The sequence below is a fragment of the Haliotis rufescens genome, unplaced genomic scaffold (assembly GCF_023055435.1).
Source record: "Haliotis rufescens isolate VD_foot unplaced genomic scaffold, xgHalRufe1.0.p SCAF_1, whole genome shotgun sequence".
Taxonomy (NCBI): domain Eukaryota; kingdom Metazoa; phylum Mollusca; class Gastropoda; order Lepetellida; family Haliotidae; genus Haliotis; species Haliotis rufescens.
The window spans coordinates 16325600-16347773 of NW_025963779.1; the positions used below are offsets into that span (position 1 = coordinate 16325600).

General features: G+C 40.4%; 1 protein-coding gene across 2 annotated transcripts; it reads right to left on the reverse strand.

The window, feature by feature from the left end:
• Nucleotides 1–1501: 1501 nt before the first annotated feature.
• On the reverse strand, nucleotides 1502–15250 carry LOC124149533 (failed axon connections homolog). Of its 2 annotated transcripts, none has more exons than XM_048392018.1 (6): nucleotides 13755–15005; nucleotides 13305–13437; nucleotides 12308–12504; nucleotides 11673–11872; nucleotides 1949–2049; nucleotides 1502–1642 (listed from the first exon to the last, which is right to left on the reverse strand). In XM_048392018.1, exons 1-6 carry the CDS (start codon nucleotides 13871–13873, stop codon nucleotides 1517–1519), a joined length of 876 nt encoding a protein of 291 aa, XP_048247975.1. In that variant the 5' UTR covers nucleotides 13874–15005; the 3' UTR covers nucleotides 1502–1516. The 2 variants fall into 2 exon arrangements, with proteins under 2 accessions (XP_048247975.1, XP_046377155.2); XM_046521199.2 differs by lacking the exons at nucleotides 1502–1642; nucleotides 1949–2049; nucleotides 13755–15005 and adding exons at nucleotides 8644–9124; nucleotides 9522–9638; nucleotides 15036–15250.
• Between the last annotated feature and the right edge of the window lie 6924 nt (nucleotides 15251–22174).

Below are 22174 nucleotides of genomic sequence, written 5' to 3' on the forward strand. Positions count from 1 at the left end.
TATCCAAACAGACGTGGTGTATTTCATGTCTTCAAACACACATGCTGTACTACGTGTCTCCATGCAAACGTGATGTACCAAGTCTCTCCATGTAAACGTGGTGCCACGCGTGTCTTCAAACATTTATCCATAGCTAGGATGATGACGTTGTCACTCACTCATCCCTGCTGAGGAGTTGGTACTCGTGTATGTCTACATGTGTACTGTCATGCGTGTCTTCATTAAACGTGATGTACTTCGTGTCTCCATGCAAACGTGGTGTCATGCGTGTCTCCATGCAAAACGTTGTGCCACGCGTGACTACAAACACACGTTACTATAGAAGTATAGATCGATACACATGCGTGACGTTTGCTAACGTGATGTACTTCGTGTCGTGATGCGAACGTGTCTCCATCCAAACGTGGTGTCATGCGTGTCTTCAAACAGTTGTGTTTACGTTGTGGTAACGTTGGGGATGTTACGTCCATATAACGTTATTCTGTGGACTCCCATTTACGTTGTCACAACGTCATGGCCTAACGTTGTGTTACGTCATATTCACGTCGTACCAACGTTGTGATGACGTTGTATTTTACGTTGTGGGAACGTTGTCTTTTAAAGTTGAGGGAACGTTGTATTTGACGTTGTGGTAATGTTGTATTTTACGTTGTGGCAATGTTATAATAATGCGTCCCTGCAACGTTATTCTGTGTACTACCATGGACGTTGTAACAACGACGTGAAATAACTTTGTGTTACAAGGATGAAATACGTTGTGACCATTCCCCAATAAAATGTTGTAAAAACAACCCAAAAACATGTTCCGGAAATGTTTTAGAATATGCTTTAGTCACGTGAATGTGTATGATTCGAGATACCTTTTACCAATGTTTTAAAACCAGGGAGTCGAATAGCCAAGTTAACAGTTAGATCGTGTTTTGCTGACAATGTTCAAAATGTAAAACTGGTAACTAGATACATATGACTATAACAAAGTCAGACACCATTACCCTTCAGGCTTGTACTGCAGGAAACAAAATAAGAAAGGCAGACATTGTAAGGGGTTCACAATATGATATTTTCTGGGGAGGGTCGGGTCCTGGAATTTTATCGAAAATTCTTGACAAAAATAATTACGGTTCAGACTGGTGAAAAAAATGACATAGATCTAGTTGCAAGGTGCTTATCTTCAGGCTCATAGAGTTAAATAAAATCATATATCTGCTTTTGTAGCTGTGAGCGAAAACATATGTAATCTCCATAGAAAAGTTCCAGGTCCCCACCTCCTTGAATATTAAATGGTCGGTCTCTAATCAAGTCCATATAGTATACTACAACTTTCAGTCATGCGATGTCACCATTCAACAGGCCAGGCTCGCTGACTCGGTTGATACATGTCATCGATCCCAATTGCTTGGATCGATGCTCATGATGTCAATCACTGGATTGTCTGGTCCAGACTCGATTATTTTACAGGCCGCCGTCATATAGCTTGAATATTGCGACGTTAAACAACAAACAAACAAAACACCATTCAACAAAGAACTCCAAGACTTATTTGTGTTGACATTTTAATATTTTTAGATAATTGAAAATGTATACACTTTTCGAAATTATTAAACGCCAGAATCTTCTTTCTTTGGTGTTCACTTACACTTCCCTGAAATACAAACATTTTAATAAATCTCGAGCAGGTATTTGAAAGATACTATATGACGAGAAACATTCATTTAGAGATAAGGCTTTATCAATATTCAAACAATAATGTATAATGCAAGTGTCTGATGGAAACAAATTTTAACATTCATTCAGAGACATCAAGAATCAGGTTGAATGCGAAACGTGGTAGAGAATACATTTATATAAATAGATCTACATTTTTAGCATTCATTTAAAGCAAAAAAACAAACAAACCAATTAACACGGATATAGACAATGGAATGTAACTGTTAACAACTGTACTTACGTTAACATAATTCACAGCCCAGGGTTTATTTGGTGTGTTCCTAAATGATTCAACATTCTTGATTTTATCTCCTGGAATGGTCGTGTAACATTTCCCCCTTGCTGCAACGAAAATATAAAAAAAAGTCAAAACTAGAACTATATTTAATAAGCATACATTTAGATCTATAGTCTATCCAAAAAGATAACATACATTGTTTAATTGCCTAAAGTTTAGGAAAAACTGTAAATCTAAATTCCCCATGTATAACGTCCGATCGAAAATATCTCAGGCTACAGCTATAGATCTAAGTAACAAAATTATGAGTACCATCATAAAAAAAACCTGATGTAGTTTGGTTTCCATATACACCGTTCTGATAAACCGGTCGGGCAAACCAGTGATTGTTATAGTGAGCCACGTCTCACAATCTCTGTCAGAGAACAATGAGTCGGAGGAGTCGACACACAATCATGTTAGTACAAACATGGTTTGTTGGGGACCTTTTCTTAACCGGAATCCAAACGAGAACAGATATATCAGACTGGCACTGTAGTTTATTACGACTCACATCTTCATCGCAGCGCTGTTTATATAGATCTAGCTACAGTACGATTTTGTAGCCTTTATTGACCTTTTTCACACTTCGCTACTTCAGGTTTGAAAGCGAGACTTGGAGAGCAGAAGGTGAAGGCTGGATAGCACATGAAACACATGGAGATGTCAACAAGGCACGCAATCCGGACAAACTGTGACAATTTAACCATCCCGGTACATTTATCGTAAGTATTGAAGATTATTCTTATTGACAAACTATTCTAATGTTATCTGGTCTCCTTACCGATAAAAGTTTGAATCTGGCCGTTCTGTTGTGATTTCAATTTAAAATATTCATGACCACCTGGTAACTCCCAGTGCAGTTTGTGGTAGCTGAACAGACTTAATACAAATGCTACTGAAATCTTGTAAAGAATAATTCATTGTTTACACACCATTAAGCCAAACTATTTATTGTGAGTTTAAATAACTTTGCTTTATGTATTTGAAGTCGAAATATAGACCTTTTGACCATATCTAGATATATGTCAGAAACTAACTAAATTGATATGTTGATATAATGTATCAAATTGTAACCTACTTAGAATTTACAATCGTAACAAATCAAAAGTTTGCATCAGTTGCGTATTTGATGTAAATTGTAATGGACTCAAATGCATTCAATAAAATATTAGACCTCTCGATCTACTTGTGCTGTTGTGATTGTGAACAGTTGTTATTTTGATTGTCAATGTTGACAGATTAGATAGCATGAGGTGTAATATTTCAACTGAATTATTACATAAAGGGTGTGTAAATATTTAAAGAAAAGTACAGTTTGATCTGCAATTTTGGTAACAATTAATATTTCTACCAAAATGATATTTACTTTACTGTACTAATTTAATCATGTCATGAAATGAACAAAAACCCAACTAATAATGTCCAGTAAATGTTCAATCTACATGTGATCTTTATATAATTTACAGAAACAGATAACTCTTTAACAGTTTGTATTCAAATATTTCAAATGCATAAATTGATATTGACATTACTAAAAACCTAAAGTATAAAAAGAATTATTATTAATTCCCATGCGTATTGCAATCATAACTCATTAATTCCCTTTGTTTAATTGTGAAACCCATCTGGTTTTATGTCAACAAACATGTTTTGAAACTTTTAAAACAAAAAGATTTCTTTTGTGCAAGCAATTGCCATGTATTATTGATTATTAATCATATCAATTTATATATAAGAATATAGTTGTGCTTACTGTGTCATTTTGCAATAATTATATTGTTATGATGTAATATTTTACTATTGTTCACAATCTTTAGAACTTTAGTTTATTTCAATCAAGTCAAGTGGTGTGATCATTTTGATATTTTTTTATAATTCAATCAAAACGAGAAAAATAAAAAAATATAAATACATAAATACAGAGAAGAAATTTGTTTTCCTTGTCAAATAACGATGGTAGCATGAATTTATCTCATGCTCCTTGTATGCATGCTCCTTGTGAAAATTCATCCCATTTCTTCTTCGAATGTACCTTATATGATGATTTTAGGGAGACATTACTGACAGCTATCGATAATCATGGAGGACAAGAAACTCTACATAGTATTCTTTTTGGTGATCCAAACTTAGATGTTTTCCTGAATACAAAAATATTCTTGTCTGTACACAAATTTATAGAAACGACTAACAGATTCAGTAGCTAGCATATTATTGTTTCCAAACTGTTATTCATTAATATTGTTAAATCTATATTCAACACTAAAATGTATAATATTAGGATATGTATGAGATGCACACTGTCTTCACTTTCCAGCACATTGTACATATCCTTCATATGAGCACTGTATATATATTGCGCACTATGTTTCCACAATGGGAAGCTTCAACTGTAAATTGTTCATTTTCATTATGCAATATTATGTATAACTGTATATAGGGAGAAGGCGGTAATAAGTGCTGCCCTTTGTCTTTTTGGACAATAAAATATGTTTAATAATATTTCATCTTGTGATCTGACAAAGTTAATATTTTCAAGTCAAGATATGAACTTTAGTAAACCACATGAAGGAATAAAACATTGCATTTGACAAAATAAATTCAAGTCTTATATTTTCTTTGTGATCTTCACGACCTTACTCAGAAAACCATAGTGTCAATGAGGCAGACTGACTGTAGGTGTGACAAAACGTGATATTTCACCTGATTTTCACTCTAGCGAAAGTATGTTTTCAACATGGTTAGACTTAACAAAGTATTTCATGATTAAATACATACCGGTAATGCAAATATCAAAACGTGTTTCATTAAAACAAGAGTGAATTTCTGTGTGACATTGATATAAAGAGCTTTAGTACACTGTCATTAAATTGATGCATCTGTTGAGTTTACTGTTTACAAAGAATATTCTGTTTGAGTTTTCGACATATCAGATGAATTGATGCCTTCAAGATTGTTCTTCAGTAGCATGTAATGTTAAACACTGTGATTAAATTTCCTTAAACTTCTCTATTTCAGAAGAATGTTGTTTTCTAAATAAGCAATATTTTGAGAGAAGGTGAATATGCATTGTTTATAAAAAAATGTTATTGAAGTTGGAATATTATTACAATATTATAGAATTATTCATTTCAGGCCAGCGAGTCAACACAATGAAGTACTAGTATCCGGTGACGGATGTCTGGAGGAGCTTTCTGCTGACAGTAACACAATGGTTACAATGTGCGTCCTGTCAAAGGACAAGGAAGTTAAAAGCCATAATCATTTAATCAACAAATGTGCTTCCTGTCATATTTCACTTAAATAGGACGAGGAAGTGAAAAGCCTTATTCACTCACAAATCAACATGGCCAATATTTATCGGACACTGAAAAAGCACATTGTACCATTTGTTTACAAGCAAGAACATTATTTTCTCCTGGAATTTAATTAGGTGCTTTTGACTGACAAAGACACCCAGTCCATGTTAGGTTTTGAAAACTTATATTGTGAGAAATAAAGATATGAAAATTTTGGTTTGTTTTTCTTTGTTAAATATGGGAAATCCAGATTGTTCCATCCACATCATTTGTACCGATACATATATTTCATCTTGGGTCAACTGCAGCATATTATATTAGATACAGAGGATACCATTTTTTGTTTGTTTAAAATGTCCATCAGTGAAATGCACAACATGCTGTCTGTTCCCTATGAGCTGATGAGACTCTCACTGCATGGAGCTATGCTCTCCAAGCCTCGTTTTCGATCCAATATGGCGAAAAAGGTGTGAAAAAGGTCAATAGACAGCACCAACAACCAGATGATCCACATTTAGGCTACTTCAGTCAGTGCTAATTAGGCCTTTTCGGAAACAACAAATATGTTTCTGTCTCTTCCCGAAAATACAATTTTTCATAACATCATTGAGCGCTTTAGACTAGGGCTATACATTATAACTAGCAGCCTACAGAGAGTCGATCTGAAAATACTTCCATTGTTTTGATTCCCTCTCTTCGCTGTATAATAGAAGTCTAATCAACCTTTCCCATGGCCTGAATGAGCCACATTGTTTCACAAAAATCAAAGTCCGAAGATTAGTACATTTTAACTTTAAAAAGAAATGATTTCAGAAATAACAAGGAAGAAATGGCGATAACTGTCAGTGGTCAGTAGGCGATGCATAAGTTAGGCCTATTTACAGACCTATACGCTTACGATCAAAACCCGAACACATTATGACGGCCACAAAACGCAAAAAATACGCGCCAATTGTTTTTAACTGTAATATTGCTTGTGACAACATTTAGTAGAGATGGTAGATCTACAAGTGGTTTCCTAAACATCATTTACAAAAAGTGTTGTAATGTCCAAAGCACAACGTTATCACAACTTTAATTTGCAACGTTGTTGTTACGTTGTGGAATAACATTACAATGTAACGTAATACTAACGTTGTCATAGAGATACGCAATTACGTTCTGGAAATTTTAGTATTAAGAGATGAAAATTCAAATGCCAAATATAAAGAAAGGTAATGCATTACTGCATTGGTATTCTGACAAGTTCATGTTGATTTTGATACAGCAGTTCTATTCCTTTATGACTATCGAGAAGCAAACTCTATAACGTTTCACCGACGTTTCAGAAACGTAGTTACAAAACGTTATGTGATGTCCGATGCACAACGTTTTAACAACGTGAATGTGCAACGTTGTTATAACGTTGTGAAATAACGTTGCACGTTGACGTTATAATAATGTTGTGACAACGTTATATCACGACGTTACCAATCCACAACCTTTCCACAACGTTGTGACAACGTCGTGTGTTAGCTGGGTACTGATCGATAGACATACATGGTGTTTGATTCCTGTCTCCAGGCACACGTGATGCCACTCGTGTACACCACCATACATACAAACATATTTTGAAACATGGTGTCACGCATAGGCTTGTACCTCCATGAGGACTGGGGAGGGTGTGGGTTCTTTGTTTGGGTTTGAGGGTCGTCAAAGCAAAGGATGAAAAGAGTTCTTTCGGGAGAGATTGGTGACCCTGAAAAGGGCCGTTGGAAAACAAACTGGAAACAAGCTGGACAAGGGTTGTCTCCTTGATTACATTACTTTCCTTGATCTCGATACTAGATAATAATACGGACTACCCCAACAGTCGGGTATGTCAATTCCGCGTTGAATAGTTTATTGTAATGATGCCATAGCCTCAGACTTGTTCTTAAACCAGTGTGGGCTCTGCGATAGGATCGTCTCTGATTCACCCTGTGGGTAGCCCACTATTGTCCACGAATAGACTTTCCTCCTCCGCCGGCATTGTTGACTGTTGGTCTGGCACGTCAGACAGCTGCATCGAGACGACATTGTTCAGTGCTCGGACTGTGACGGTGTGCGCGGCTTCGCTCTTGTTTTGTAGGAGAGGCACTGAAACCCTGCTTCCTGATTGGTCGAAAACGCAGCACGCTGATTGGTTCGTTCCGGCGCCTGGTCTGAGTTTCGGGTCTTATTTTTTCCAAACCGGAAAGACCCTTGTGATGGATGTACAGTCAGTCTGTCTTACAGTGGTGTACACCCTTCCCGCCTTCCTCCCTCCCTGAATCCCTCCTCCTCCCTCCTCCCTCTTCCCTCCCTTCACCACCACCGCCTTTTCTATTTCTATTTTTAGAACAACCATGTCGATCTTGTTCACCTTGTACGACCGTTTCTCTGGGTTTTTCCCCCATCCCTCCTCCCCAGAAAAGGATGCGACGCCCTCTTGGAGGTGCACGCACCACCGGAAACGGATGTGACGTCATCTTGGAGGCGTACGCCACCGGAAACGGATGTGTCGCCATCTTGGTCCCATCGTGCCCTGCGCGCATGCGCAGGTCACGTCACTGGAAGTGACGTCACAGACGTCACGTGACCCTCTCGACCAATCAGAAGCCAAGAGTTGTCCCAAACCGCTGCACACTACTCATATCATCATACAATTTTAACAATTCAGTACACAATAAAACTGGGCTATTGATCACCAGTAACCAAAGGTAGGTCACGTTACTAGGTACCATGGGGACTTACGATACTTCTGCCACCAACATGGTAACCCAGCAGGTTTTACACCATCGCTCTGGCAGAAATGTAAATAAAATTTTGTATTCGAAGCTGAAGTGGAAAGCATAACCAAAGGTGCTAGTTCCTCTCTAGGACATACCCCACTTTAAACCATAAAAATGATATATAACAACAAACACCATATAATCTATATCATGGGTTTTATTTATTATTATAGTTTACCAAACTATAACAATATGAATATTAAAATACATCACATCAGAGAATGAAAGGATTAAAACCCTAAAGATTTCCAATTTACATGATATTGAGATTCACTTCAACTTTCCTCTAATAATAAACTGTTACTATTGGTATCCCCAAGCACCAATACTCAACATGCTCACTGGGCCATTGTCCATGTGGTCATACACGGTGAATGTTAAAATCACACATCCTATCTACAATCAGACAGCAAGACGGTATAGTTAATTACAATACCCCCGTTATTATAATATTCCGAGGTAGAATAGGTCTTCAGCAACCCAAATTTGCCATAACAGGCCACTATGCTTGTCGTGAAAGCGACTTACGGGATCGGGTGGTCAGGCTCCCTGACTTGGTTGATACATGTCATCGATCCCAATTGCGTGTATCGATGCTCATGATGTCATGATCACTGGATTGTCTGGTCCAGACTCGATTATTTTACAGACCGCCGTCGTAAAGTTGGAATATTGCTGAGTGCGGCGTTAAAACAACAAACAAACAAACAATACCCCGTATAATTACTAGTAAAGAGTGAAAAGGGTCCACCACCAAACTTCCTCTTATTAATTCTTACAAAAACAAGAAAAGTTGGGGTGTGGGGAAATGTCTCACTTTGAGTGGGGACTTGTGTAATTAAATGTAAATATATCGCCGTACTTCAGTAACTCCATATTATGGATCACATCACATGGTTTTATTTTTAGGAAACGAACGATCAGTCACTATGTTATCTCCCTTTACTTGGTTGCCTCCCTTGTTCCGCCGTGTGTGATGCACTGGTCCCATTTAGGCCAGAATGCGTCCTTCATACGTTCACAGTAGGTGGCCAAGTTGGGATATTTTTCTGGGGGATAACAAGAGGTTATTAAAACTTTGTTCAACAAAGACCATCACACGTTTGTTTTGATGTGAACTTCGAACAGACAATACCAACCAGAGTTTTAAAGCAAAATTTAAAAAATATCAAAAGGTAAACATTCACTAAACATCGTCTAAGGAGCCGCAAATCGCTGAATTACATTCCTCAGTTGTGCCATGATCGCATAACCTGGTCCCGGAGCCTGTTTCTCACCACCTTACCCTCAGGCTTTCCTCTCACGTTAAGCGGACAGGCAGGCCGTGATATAACTGGAATGATGTTTACAGCGGCGAAAAACACAACTCACTCACCCTTTCCTAAGGGATACATTCGATCACATACTTATATTAATACCATTGTATACCTGTTGTCTGTGTTTTACCTTTTATGAGATTCTCGTATCCAGATCCATTAAACTGCCAGTATGTCTGCGACAGCACACCGAACACCGAGCAGTCTGCTTCACTGGGCTCATCCCCCATCAGAAACCTCTTCCTCCCTGGTGAACAGAATGTTGCCTCAATGAATAATTGACCTGGTACGTTTAGCTACGTGAGATTGTACACCAACACAAATACGTATAAACCATGGCTAATTATGTTATAATGTGAAGGGAAATACATATAATTGAAACGTTAGCCTAATAAGGATTACGATTATGATCTCTGATGCGTGAAATTGTGTGGGCAGAACATGTATAAACCGTGGCAAGGTATATAAAAAGGAAAACAATATAAATGTCAACGTCGTGGGGATTACCTTTATAACTTCCAAGCATCATCGTTGGTTTACATATTCTTGTCCCAAACTGTTGATAGACTGACCATTTTCACAAACGTGGTTGACATACAATGTAAAGTAAAAGTTAAAATATGTATTTCCAAGGGATTAAAAAAGACATTGTCCATCCGGTTTGAGGTGATTGGCAAGTTCAAGGCATTAACTTAACTCCTTATTATGTTTATTTATTTTGAGTACAAAAGATTCTTTTCTTTGTTTGTTTGTTGTTTAACGCAGCACTCTGTTTTATTCTAGCTATATGACGGCGGTCTGTAAATAATCGAGTCTGGACCAGACAATCCAGTGACTGACATCATGAGAATCGATCCACGCAATTGGGATCGATGACATGCATCAACCAAGTCAGCGAGCCTGACCACCTGATCCCGTTAGTCGCCTTTTACGACAAGCATAGTCGCCTTTTACGGCAAGTATGGGTTGCTGAAGACCTATTCTAACTAGGAGCATCGATCTTCACAATTGGGATACTATGACATGCATCAACCAAGGGAGCCTGACCACGATCCCATTAGTGGCTTCTTACAACAAACAATGTTGCCTTTTACGAAAAGCATGGGTTGCTGGAGATCTATTCTAACCCAGATTTTAAAGGGGAAAAACAATCCTAAACATGACAATATTTCTTCCAAGAGAATCTTTCAATTCCATTCTGGGGCCATGAGAGATCCAGTCGTCCAAGGCGAAACAATTTCCTGTCTAGAATTACGTCCCTTACGAGTGCCAGGAGGCTGTGATCGTGGGTTCGATTCTATGATTTGCTCAGATAATGTTGTGTGGTTTCATTGCACACCCATGCTCATGGGTGTCACCAAAGTGGTTAACGTGTATCAAAGGAAAGTATAGCTTTCAAAGCAAGCTGACACTGGGTTTGTTTTGCTTCTGTTTTAAGCCTAACTCGGCAGAATTCCTGCTATAGACGGTGGTCTGCGAACAATCGAATCTGGACCAGACAATCTAGTTATTGATAGTGTAAGCAATGATCCACGCCGTCGGGGTACTACTATCAACCAAGTCACCGAACCTGACCACCAGATTCATTTGGCCGCCTCTTACGACCAGCATAGGGGACCTATTCTAGCCAGGAATCTACCCACGACAATGTACGCTGTTACTAGAATATTGTTCAAAAAGACGCTTCTAGATTATCTTCCCGAGGCAAGAGAGTTCACTGACTTTGAAAGTCCAGTTTCCACCCTTGTCGAACAAGGCTGGAATTCCTGGGCTCGATCGTAGCGCAACCAGTGGCTATTACCAGTTATGTCCCTTCTAAGCCTCTCCCATGGACCAATCAGATTCCACCTCTCGTTTCACTTTCATTTGCTTCAAACAAAAAAGGCAGCGCCAAGTCAGGACGATCTGATCGATAATCAAGATCTATATTGTGATAAAACGGGTCCTACATCGCGAAATGCATCAAATCACGTGAGCGCCTTGATTAAAAACATGAAAAGATTTGGAAAATATCTGTTGACAACGAGTTTGCGGTGCACATGCTTTGCAAATCCTGCACTCGACCGAAATCTGCATGACAGTTTACGAACCGGATTTCGATTTCGTTGCGCGATTTTGATTAGACTATGCATAGACTCGTTAGTCCAGCCAAATTGTAACTCCATAATACCAGCCTAGTTCGGAAAGGATGGAAACTGGACTTTTATAGTCAATTTACTCACTTGCCTCAGGAAGACGTTCTAGATTGACAAGTAACTATTTATTGGAAGACACGACGTACCTATAAAGTCGGAGAGAGACTGGATATCCTTGTTCATCATCTCGACTATCTCCTCTTCCGTGTGGCGACCCAGTCCCTGATTCCACGCTTGTTTTTTAACATTTCGTCGAACCATCCACACAATAAACTTCCTTAATTTAAACTTTTCCAAAATAAACTCTGCGTTTCTGCTATACACCCAGCGAATGAGAGCAAGGAACCTGGAATGGAATAATTTCAAATCATATTGACGGATGGTTATTTCTGGAATGACTTTGCAATACACATATTCAAAACTGAGTCAGATGTTAGTGAGACAGAATGTAACGATACATCGCCATTATTTCAGCCAGGTGTTGTTTGAAAGATGCACCCCGTGAAGATCCGGGTTAAAAATTCTTCAGTAACCAATGTATGCCGTGAGAGTCGGGTGGTCAGGCTCGCTGACTTGGTTGATGCAGATCATCGTAATTTGTAGGTAAACGGTGCGATGACCCTTCACGCCAACGAGCTGGTCATCCTTTAGAGGCTACCCACCTTCAACAGTACTTCACCAGTGACCACTCACAAAAGGGATAAGTACGTGGCTGGAATAGAGCAGCATGAGGTGTTGAGCGCTCACTCATTCACTGATTTACTAAAAGGTGTTGACGTACCAGCACAGATGTTCCTCCGTCATGACCTGCATCGCCTGCGCTATTCCTTTGTCAGCGGGACTCAGATGCTTGTTCAGGTCTACCCCAAGCTTCTGGTTGAGGAATTGGATACACAGTGTAGAGTCCCCTATCGGTTGTCCATTGTACTCAATCCAGGGGAATTTGCCCTTAGGTGAATGCTTCATCCCAAAGACGTTCTGTGGAAATGTGACCAGAAATGAGGAACTGTGTGGAGATCAAACTGGGACTAATTATAATATATGTGAATTACGGAACATGATACAGGGCACTCTAAGTAACAGTATGTTTCTTCATTCAATCGGGAGAGCGGAAGATCGTTGTGCACGTCCCTCCAAAAGAAGTTAAAAGAAGTTAAAAGACGGTACCTGTTGTTACCCTGTCTTGCGCTCGGCATTAAGGGGCTAAAACAAGGACTGGTCGGCTCGAAGTCATTTGACTGTGTATGAGTGTGGTATCCGTGTTAAACTGTGACAAGGTATCCCAGGGGGCTAAGCACTATACAACCAGAATCAGTCATACAGACACATACATATTATATATGTACATATTATAGAAGTGCAATAATCTTGAACGTAAACCCGATTCATTCGACAAGGTGCTTATCTCAAGACTTCCTGAAAAAAATCCGGAATATAGTTTCTCTACAATATTCTTTACTGACCTGAGGCCCGTTTCACAAAGCGATCGTTCCTTCAGAACTAACTTAAGTCTGTGATCGCTTTGTGCAACGGGGCACTGGGCAGTGGGCGAATGCATGATTTACTCCACATTTGGCAAAAATACACATGGATCATGGCAGTAATTAATCTGTCAGGCCAGGTGGTTGATAGCATGAGCAACGACCCAACCATCAGGACACACGCACAAACAACCAGGTCACAAGTACAATGAAGATTCTAATTAGTTGACAACATTGCATGAGTTACTGTATAATTACGACTGCTATGCCAATCGCCCCCTACGTGAGTTCGCTGACCTGGTAGGGTATCCTGGCCATCCGGAGGTAGGTCTCCAGCTTCACAACAAATGGGCTCACGCTGGGGGCATAGGGACCTCTACTAGGCTGATGAAGGATCACTGTATCTCGGGGATAGTCCTCACGCTTCTCTCTATACAGCGAAACAACAACATTACTGCAAATGTCCACCCCTTTACAAAATCAATTTTACTTGCGGGAAATATATCTTCCGTCTTGCATGTGACATAGTTAAGGACTCACAACGTGAAAAAGACACAATGGGAACTTAAATTACAGCGTATTATATTTTCAGCACACTTTAACGGACAACCACGCCATTCGTCTCCACGAATGGTTAAAACCTCATCAATACCCAGTCAATTATCATGGGTATCAAATTTATCTCTTCACCGGTTGATTGCGAGTTTATCAACTGCACCAGGTGTCCTATGAGGGACGAGAACATACTTTAGCGTGAGTTTCCTTATGGCGACGAGCGACACGACAGTAACTGCTGCACCGCCGACACCATACAGAATTGTCTGTGATGTGTCGAGGTTTCTAAACGTCTCAAGAAAACTCTCCATTCTTGACGAGCCGGCGATACGTCTTCCTTGTCTATGCGTCACAGGTCAATGACAATGTGCATGAAGGGAGGCAACTCCTGACTGGCATCAAGCTTGACTGGGTGCGGAATGTTTTCAAGTTACTATGTGTATTGCAAACATATTACCTCACCCCGTCACAAGGAAAGTCAATATTTTTTGTGATCATATTAGTAATTTATTGATTATAAAATGAAATATAATTATAGATTCTAGATTCTTCTGTCTTGCTGAGGACAACAACAACATTATCCCCTCCAAACCACCTTTTTAAAGTTTGAACAAAGGTTTCAGCTCCTCTTTACTACCTTCTATCAGGCGCAAAATATGACGAATTACTGACCACATCCATATCACAAAAATATTAAAGATTCAAAATGTACATTGTATATGACGTATCACTTTCACATACAATTCAGGATAACGCAAACACGTGTTATGAGACGCGCACATCATAAGCAAGCATGTAAACAATATATGATGACAGTAGGAGGTACATAAAGGATGTCCTTTGTATGAATGGATGGTACTATTGTTGCAGTCATCAATAGAACTACACGTGTTGACACTTAGTCCGGACACTCAGTTATCCAACTTGTACTGTTTAAACGCACACACTTCACACATACTAATATAAGTATTCAACGAATATGAGACGAATAATCTTGTGACAATATGTATGGTTTTTATTGTGCAAAACGAAGGAGCTACAACCTATGCAGTATTAATGCATTCGTACATGTACATGTAATCTGCAAAACGACCCTTACCAGGAATATATAGGAGTCGGTTAATTCACGAATCTAAAATATGTCGATATATAAGTCGGTTGTTTCACGACCTCGAATTCTGTCTCAGCCCTCGGTCCTACTTATTGACCTATGACCTATCGTGAACCGTTACTGCAAGTCATCATGTCCTTTTATACCATAAAAAACCCGATCTATTTCATATAAAAAAAGCCTTGGGCAAGCAGCCCTAACAATTCGTCACAATAACCATGGAGGGGAGGGTCCCCCTGGGAGAGGATCAGCCCTTGATAACTATGACTATATGCGACAGTTTTTCTAGGGGTATCAAATTCCTCGTTCACCGGTTATAAGTGCAGGTGTTCTGAATGCTATTTTTAAAGGTTATCACATACTTGAACAGCAGCTTCCTCATGACGATTGCCGTTACGACAGCTGCTACTACACCTCCGACTGTATATACAATTTTCTGTGTTCCGTCCAAATCCCCAAACGTCTCAACAAGTCTCTCCATCGTTGCTGAATCGGCGATGGGTCTGTTCATGCAACCAACATAAACACACCGGCCTGAATAACTCCGAGCATGCTCTTTCTGATCAGCCAGTGTCGACGCTCGTCGCGCCGAGAAGGGAAGTAAATCTTCTCTCAGAGAGAAAACAGTATTCAAGTTGGTTGGTTGTTTTGTTGTTTAACGCCGCACTCAGTATTATTCCAGCTATACGACGGCGGTCTGTAAATAATCGAGTCCATAAATAAATAAACCAGACAATCCAGTGATTAATATCATGAACATCGATCCCCGCAATTGGGAAAGTATTCAAGTATCGTCATAAGTGAGGTGAAATGGGTTTAACGTCGCGTCCAAGATTATTGCACTTATATAGGGAAGTGTATGCACGTGTGTGCGTGGCTGCTTGTACTAGTACGGACTGATGCCGATTTATAGTGCTAGCTCACTAAGATACCATGCCGCAGTTTAATCGAATATCCCACTCAGACACAGAATACTGACTCCGAGCCGACCGGTACTTGTTTTAGCCCCTTAATGCCGAGCGACAGACAGGGTAACAACAAGTACCATTTTTAACGTTTTTTGGTATGACGCGGCCGGGGATCGAACGGGCAGACGCTCTACCACTAGACCACGGAGGCGGTCAGTATTGTCATATGTCAGTTCTATGTAATTCATATCATGAGACGGCCCCTCTAACGCTCTGTCCTTTCCCCTACCATAGAACGTGCAGTGCATGCGTGCTTGCGCTGTGCCTTCCACGGTTTGTCCCCCCCTACGTGTCATGTACACATTTCTATACAAAATTACATGATAGTTTCTTAAAGAACTTTATCCGTCATGGGTCCTAAAATAAACAAAATTGCGATTGTGTTGGGTACAGGGTATTCATGGTCAAGTACCGTATTGATGTTTCATACACTTTTCTGGATTTCGAGTTATTTTGCAATTCATCGTTCTCATTTGGAGTCAAACGGACTGTAGGGGAAATGACAGAGCGTTAGAGGGGCCGTCTCATGATAATTTGAGTCGCAATCTGACTCGCTCATGCCATAGATCTCGTCGTCGGAACTGCTGGTGCCTGAACCGACTGACACTATTATAGGTTGGACTGTTGCTGGCCGCAGTCCTTCTCGTGACCAATAACGTGGCTCTATCTTGTCAACGACTGTGGCCACACAACGCCTCCATGTTTCTACTGTTACCCGACAAAGGGATTCCTTTACGAGTTGTTCAACGTCTCGTAATTTGAACGTTGTGTTCGATCGTCCAACGTCACTCTTGACGATGCCCCAAACCAACTCGATTGGATTCAGGTCGCAGTGATAATGTGGCAGTCTTAAGACAGCGTGACCCTGACCCTTGATGTAACTGTCAACTTTATACACGGGGTCAGGTTTCATAGTTTTGATGATTTCATAGAGCTGTGGTTTCGTCGCTCGAGAAGGAAAGGTAATGTTCCTCCGTTGCAGCCAAGTAACCATGTCTCCTTTACGGTTATTAGAGGTTGGAGTCTTGCTTTCTGGATCCTGCACACTATGATACGGTGCACTGTCCATGACAATGAGAGACTTGGTAGGCAAAGCAGGGACTAATTTATCTTTCACCCACTCCAGAAATATATTGCCGTTCATTTTTGTGTGGTAGTCCCTGTTCGTCTTTGGCCTTGGCTCTAAAGACGAGGTCACAGTCTGGGAGAAAACCCTGACTAGCAGAACCAACATGGAGAACTATGAGTCTTTCACCCTTTCCCATTGGTAACTTTCTACCAGACTCATTACAGTCACCACTGGGTACCCACTGACTGCTGGCTGTGTGTGACGCATTTACCAATGTCTCCTCTAAGAAGACGGGCTCATATCCTTCTTCACATTTCTGCTTGATGGTACGAAGGTAATGATTTCGGAGACGAACAATGTCAGACCGTTCACACAACACAGCTCTATTTTCTCCAGTTATCTTTTTGTATTTGTAACAAAATATATGCAACAGCTGCCATAGTTTGTAATCTGCAAATGGTTGAAAGACCCACGTCACTCTATGAATGGTTGATAGGACCACCTTACCCGTTGATGTTTCAGAGGTCCAAGGCCCCCCTCACTCTATGAATGGTTGATAGGGCCACCTAACTCGTTGATGTTTCACAGGCCCACCTTACTCATGGAAAGGTTGATAGGCCCCCCTCACTCTATGAATGGTTGATAGGGCCACCTTACTCGTTGATGTTTCAGAGGTCCACCTTACTCGTGGAAAGGTTGATAGGCCCACCTCACTCTATGAATGGTTGATAGGCCCACCTCACTTGCCGAGTGGTTTATAGGCCCATCTCACTCCATGAATGGTTCATAGGCCCACCTCACTCTATGAATGGTTGATAGGCCCACCTTACTCGTTGTAGGCGCATCTCACTCTACTAATACAAGTGGCTCTAGAAATATAATATTATGGTTGATGATAACATAAAATGGATAGTCTACTTCTTTGTTACAATTACAACGTCTTTTGGTTTTTAACACCGTCATCAAGAAAGTGATTAATATTTGTAGCGACGCTTGGTGTAGATTCTAACAGCGTGTACAATCGGTAGCTTGTACTTTCATTGCAAAAGAATATTCCTGACTGGATTGTTCACTTACTCACTCAGCTTCTGGGCTAATGGCGACACGCTGGGAGCATAGGAACCTCTACCGATCTGATAAAGGATTACTGTATCCTCGGAGAGGATCGGCGAAAGGTAAAAGGTCATTTTGTATGACGTGCCGTTATCATTTCATTCTTCTCCAATTTCAGCTTCTCCCAATTCCTGTACGGACCCCGTTGCCGTCCCCTTCGCCCTCTCCATGCCTGGGTTGGTTTTGTATCTGGGCAGGGGGCAAGGGCGGCCCAGTCGTCTAAGGTGCCGCGATATGCTGTGCAGAGTTACGTCCCTTGGGCACGCCAGAAACCTATGATTGTGGGTTCGAATCCCGGGTCGCCCCGATTATGTTTCTAGGTTTGTCAGCACCATACCCGTGCTCGTGGGTTTCACCGAAGTGCTAAACGTCTGAGACCTGCATCACTTCGGGCTTTCCTCCAACATTAAGCTGACACGCCGTGATATAACTGGAATACTGTTAAAAGCGTTAGTGAGTGAGTGAGTGTTGTTTTACGCCACTTTTAGCAATATTCCAGCAATATCAAGGCGGGGGACACCAGAAATAGGCTTCACACATTGTACTCATGTCGGGAATCGAACCCGGGTCTCCGGCGTGACGAGCGAACGCTTTAATCACTAGGCTACCCGACCGCCCCTTTGACTCATTAGGATAGACAATGCGATCGAGTTCATGTCTGTGCACAAAGCTGTTATCATTTGAATCAGTACAGTTAAATATATACTATTTCAAAAAAGAAACGCATAGGTGTTTCTGAATTTAAGAATATCCTCTGATCAAAGAATATGTCAACTGAATCGATCAAATATGTTATATATCTGTTAACAAGGAGACTTCTATGCAAATCTGTATTTTAAAAAAACACCAAAACGCAAAACGTTGTGTTTGATAAGACGTTTTAATATTTCTGAAAACACATCACCAAAACGAAACCAAACTCATTTTGCACGTGCAAATTGGGCCATGAGTTGCATGCTGTGTCTGTCTATAAAATGCCATGTCGCATTCGAAATGTGAAATCAGTTTTGAAGAGTTTCACGACGGAATCATTATGCCACGTCTAGATGCTGCGACTCGCAATATCGCCCTTTGAAGACTAGGGGCTGGTGAGTCGCAATCTTCAGTTGCAAGACGTCTAAATGTAAGCCAGAGTACGATTTCTCGACTCACAACACGCTACAACCTTACGGGTACCACAAACGACCGTCCACGCACCGGAAGACCTCGAGTCACCACAGCAGCTCAGGATCGCTACATCCGGGTCCTCCAATTACGCGATCGTACTGTTACAGCTGAGTGCACAGCGGCCAGGGTGCCTGGACTTCGAAGGATATCGGGGCAAACAGTAAGGAACAGACTGAGAGAGGTTGGACTGAGTGCCCGCAGACCCTACTTCGGGAACGTGTTACGACGTCAGCATCGCGTCCAACGTCTCCGCTGGTGCAATAACATGTCGGCCTGGAATTTACGAAACTGGAGGCGCATATGGTTCAGCGATGAATCTAGGTTTCTTCTACAGAGACGGGATGGACGAAACAGAGTTAACAGACGGGTCCATGAACGTTATGCTCCTAACTGTGTACGTCAAGTGGACAGATTCGGTGGAGGAAGTGTCTTGATGTGGGCGGCGATATCCTACAACAACCATACTAATCTTATCCATGTCCAAGGAAACCTGAAGGCTGTGCGCCATAGGGACAATATTCTTCAGCAACACCTTCTCCCAGTCATTGACGTCCGACGGGAGTTATTCCAGCAAGACAACGCCAGGTCACATTCAGCACGTGTCACCATGGAGTATCTGGCAAATAACAACATTCCTGTGCTCCCCTGGCCATCTCGTTCCCCGGATCTCAAACCAATAGGACATCTTTGGGATGAACTTGATCGGCGTCTACCTCAGCCTGTACGTCAACCTCAAACTCTTCAAGTGTTAGCTACGTTTCTTCAGCAGGAGTGGAGGAGAATCCCTCAACCAGTTATACAGCGTCTGATCCAGTCCATGACGAGGCGGGTCCGAACTGTTATACTCCACGTGGTGGACATAACAGGTACTGACACTTCTGTTGACGCTGAACAAAATCATGACTGTTTAGTCTGTGGAGATCATTATGATCGTATACCCACTTGGTTCTGCCATGTGCACGTCAAATTTCATGCTCCTGGGTATGTTTGTTGAATAGTTATACACGTTTGAATTAAAACTTTCTCTCTTCAGATTTCTGTCTTATGCGTTTCTTTTTTTGGAATAGTATAGATACCGCTACACGTACATGGGCTATCGAGTCAGAATTTATCAGTGATCTTGACATTGGATATTTTAGACACAATTTTATGGATAACAACTTCTTTAATACTGTAAAATTTCAGCCGTCAACTTCCAAGTAATGCCTATCAAACAATGTATTGGCTATTTTGTATTAAAATAACCATTTCTTTTGTAACGTTATTATTTTTAAAATAACTAAAATTAAAAAAAAGCTATTACATGAACATGTGTGCGCAGTCTGGCCTTAAAGCAGCAATAAAAGCAAAAAAAACTGACAAACTCAGCCAGCTCCTTTTCCGAGTATAGGAAGCTAAATACACAGACCCAAGTTCCGCATCAAATGTCTATTGCTTGAAAATATATGCGGTCACATTCAGCATAAGTCATCATGTTAAAAAAACTCAGCAATGAATATAGAAAAAAACAAGGTCAATTTCAATTATTGGATGGATGTACATTTAAAAAACCTAAAGATCTTACACAAAATCATCCAATCACAGCTGCCAGATGATTCAATCTGCTCTGAAGGCTCTAAAAAACTACGACTGATTCTGATTTGGTGTAGCAGTTATGTCACCGTCTAAAATACAGGTTCAGTTGGAATCTTCTCATTTAATATATTAATCGCACATTTCATGATAAATTACAACGTTTAGAAACCATTTGTCACGATAGGATTTAAGAATAACATTAAATGACAAAGGGCCATATCAGGAGAACATGCCTGCCTGGGTATACAGTGTTTTTTTGTGTGTGTTTTTTGCGTTGTACAAGAAGTTCTGCATGAGCCTTGCCGTATGCGGCCACGCCTTCTATTACACAACAATTGTGAAACCTTATTCCTGCTTTTGGTCACCGAATACCTTTAGTTGTATTCATGCGACTTTTTTAAGATTGATTTTTTATTGATTTTGTTTTCAAAATAGTGGAAAACATTTGTTGGTGTGCTTTCTTTTCGACATTATTTTAATGGTAACAAATAGCAATACCTTAGAGGTAAGTATTAAATGTTGAAGTGAAAGTACGGAAATCACACGTTCCAAAATCGGCTTTCAAACACTGTGTCATATCAAACACTGTATGGGGCCATGTGAATGCACAGATAACGATTTGCGATACAACACCGCACAATGGATACGTTTTTACATCTCAAACTTACAAAATTCACAGTCCTACTAAAAGCTAAACAGCATTGTGATAATCGTTTACTGGTTTCTGGTTGGCAAGACGTTGTCTCTTCTACCTATCAGTGGCATGGTTTTAGGTTTCGAAACTTCTTCTTGGTTGGAATCAAACTACCTGGATTGTGATCGCAGTATTACTCTGCTCAACCTGCAGGGTCTCAATGAATGTGTACAGATTTGGAAGCCACCCCTCGAGATGATGTGTTGGCGTCGACCCACTGCTCAATGACAAAGTTGTCTTTGGTGTTAATGGGGGTTGGGCATCCTCTTTTGGGAACATTTCCAATGAATGGAAATTTGACGTGCTGTCTTAATCCTGATCCTGTATCCGGCCAGAATAAAGTGCCGATCCCTCTTAGAATTGGGATAAACTGTAAACCAACCTGCGCATTTGCCACAGTGTCTGTAATCCTATTTATAGCCCAAATCGTTTTAAATGATTAATTTGTTCACTCACTCATTGATATATAGTAGAACATTGATATAAGAACTACAAGGGACCAGAGAAATCAGTTCGTTATATCCGTTGTTCGTTATATACGTTTTAGGTCAGAAACGTGCGCCATCTTGGATAAAACAAAACACAATAAGACGTAATTGCAGCATTGACTTGTATTAGCAGTGATCACTTTATAGTATTCAAATGATCACATTTCATAACATTCATTTGATAACATTAAATTCATAATATTTTTAGAACATTGTTTATCAAGTACATGTAAGCATACTTAACGTTTTACGATTTACTCTACGGGGAGATGTGTAGTCCGTGATTTTGTGTTTGCCTCGTTTTGCTGATTTGCTTCGTGAAACTGCATCGTTGAGATCATTCGTCACCTCTCGCCCATTTCCGTAACCTGCAAGAAGACGTTGTTGTTGTTGCATTAGGTGTTTAAGAGGTCGCCTTCTGCCTAGG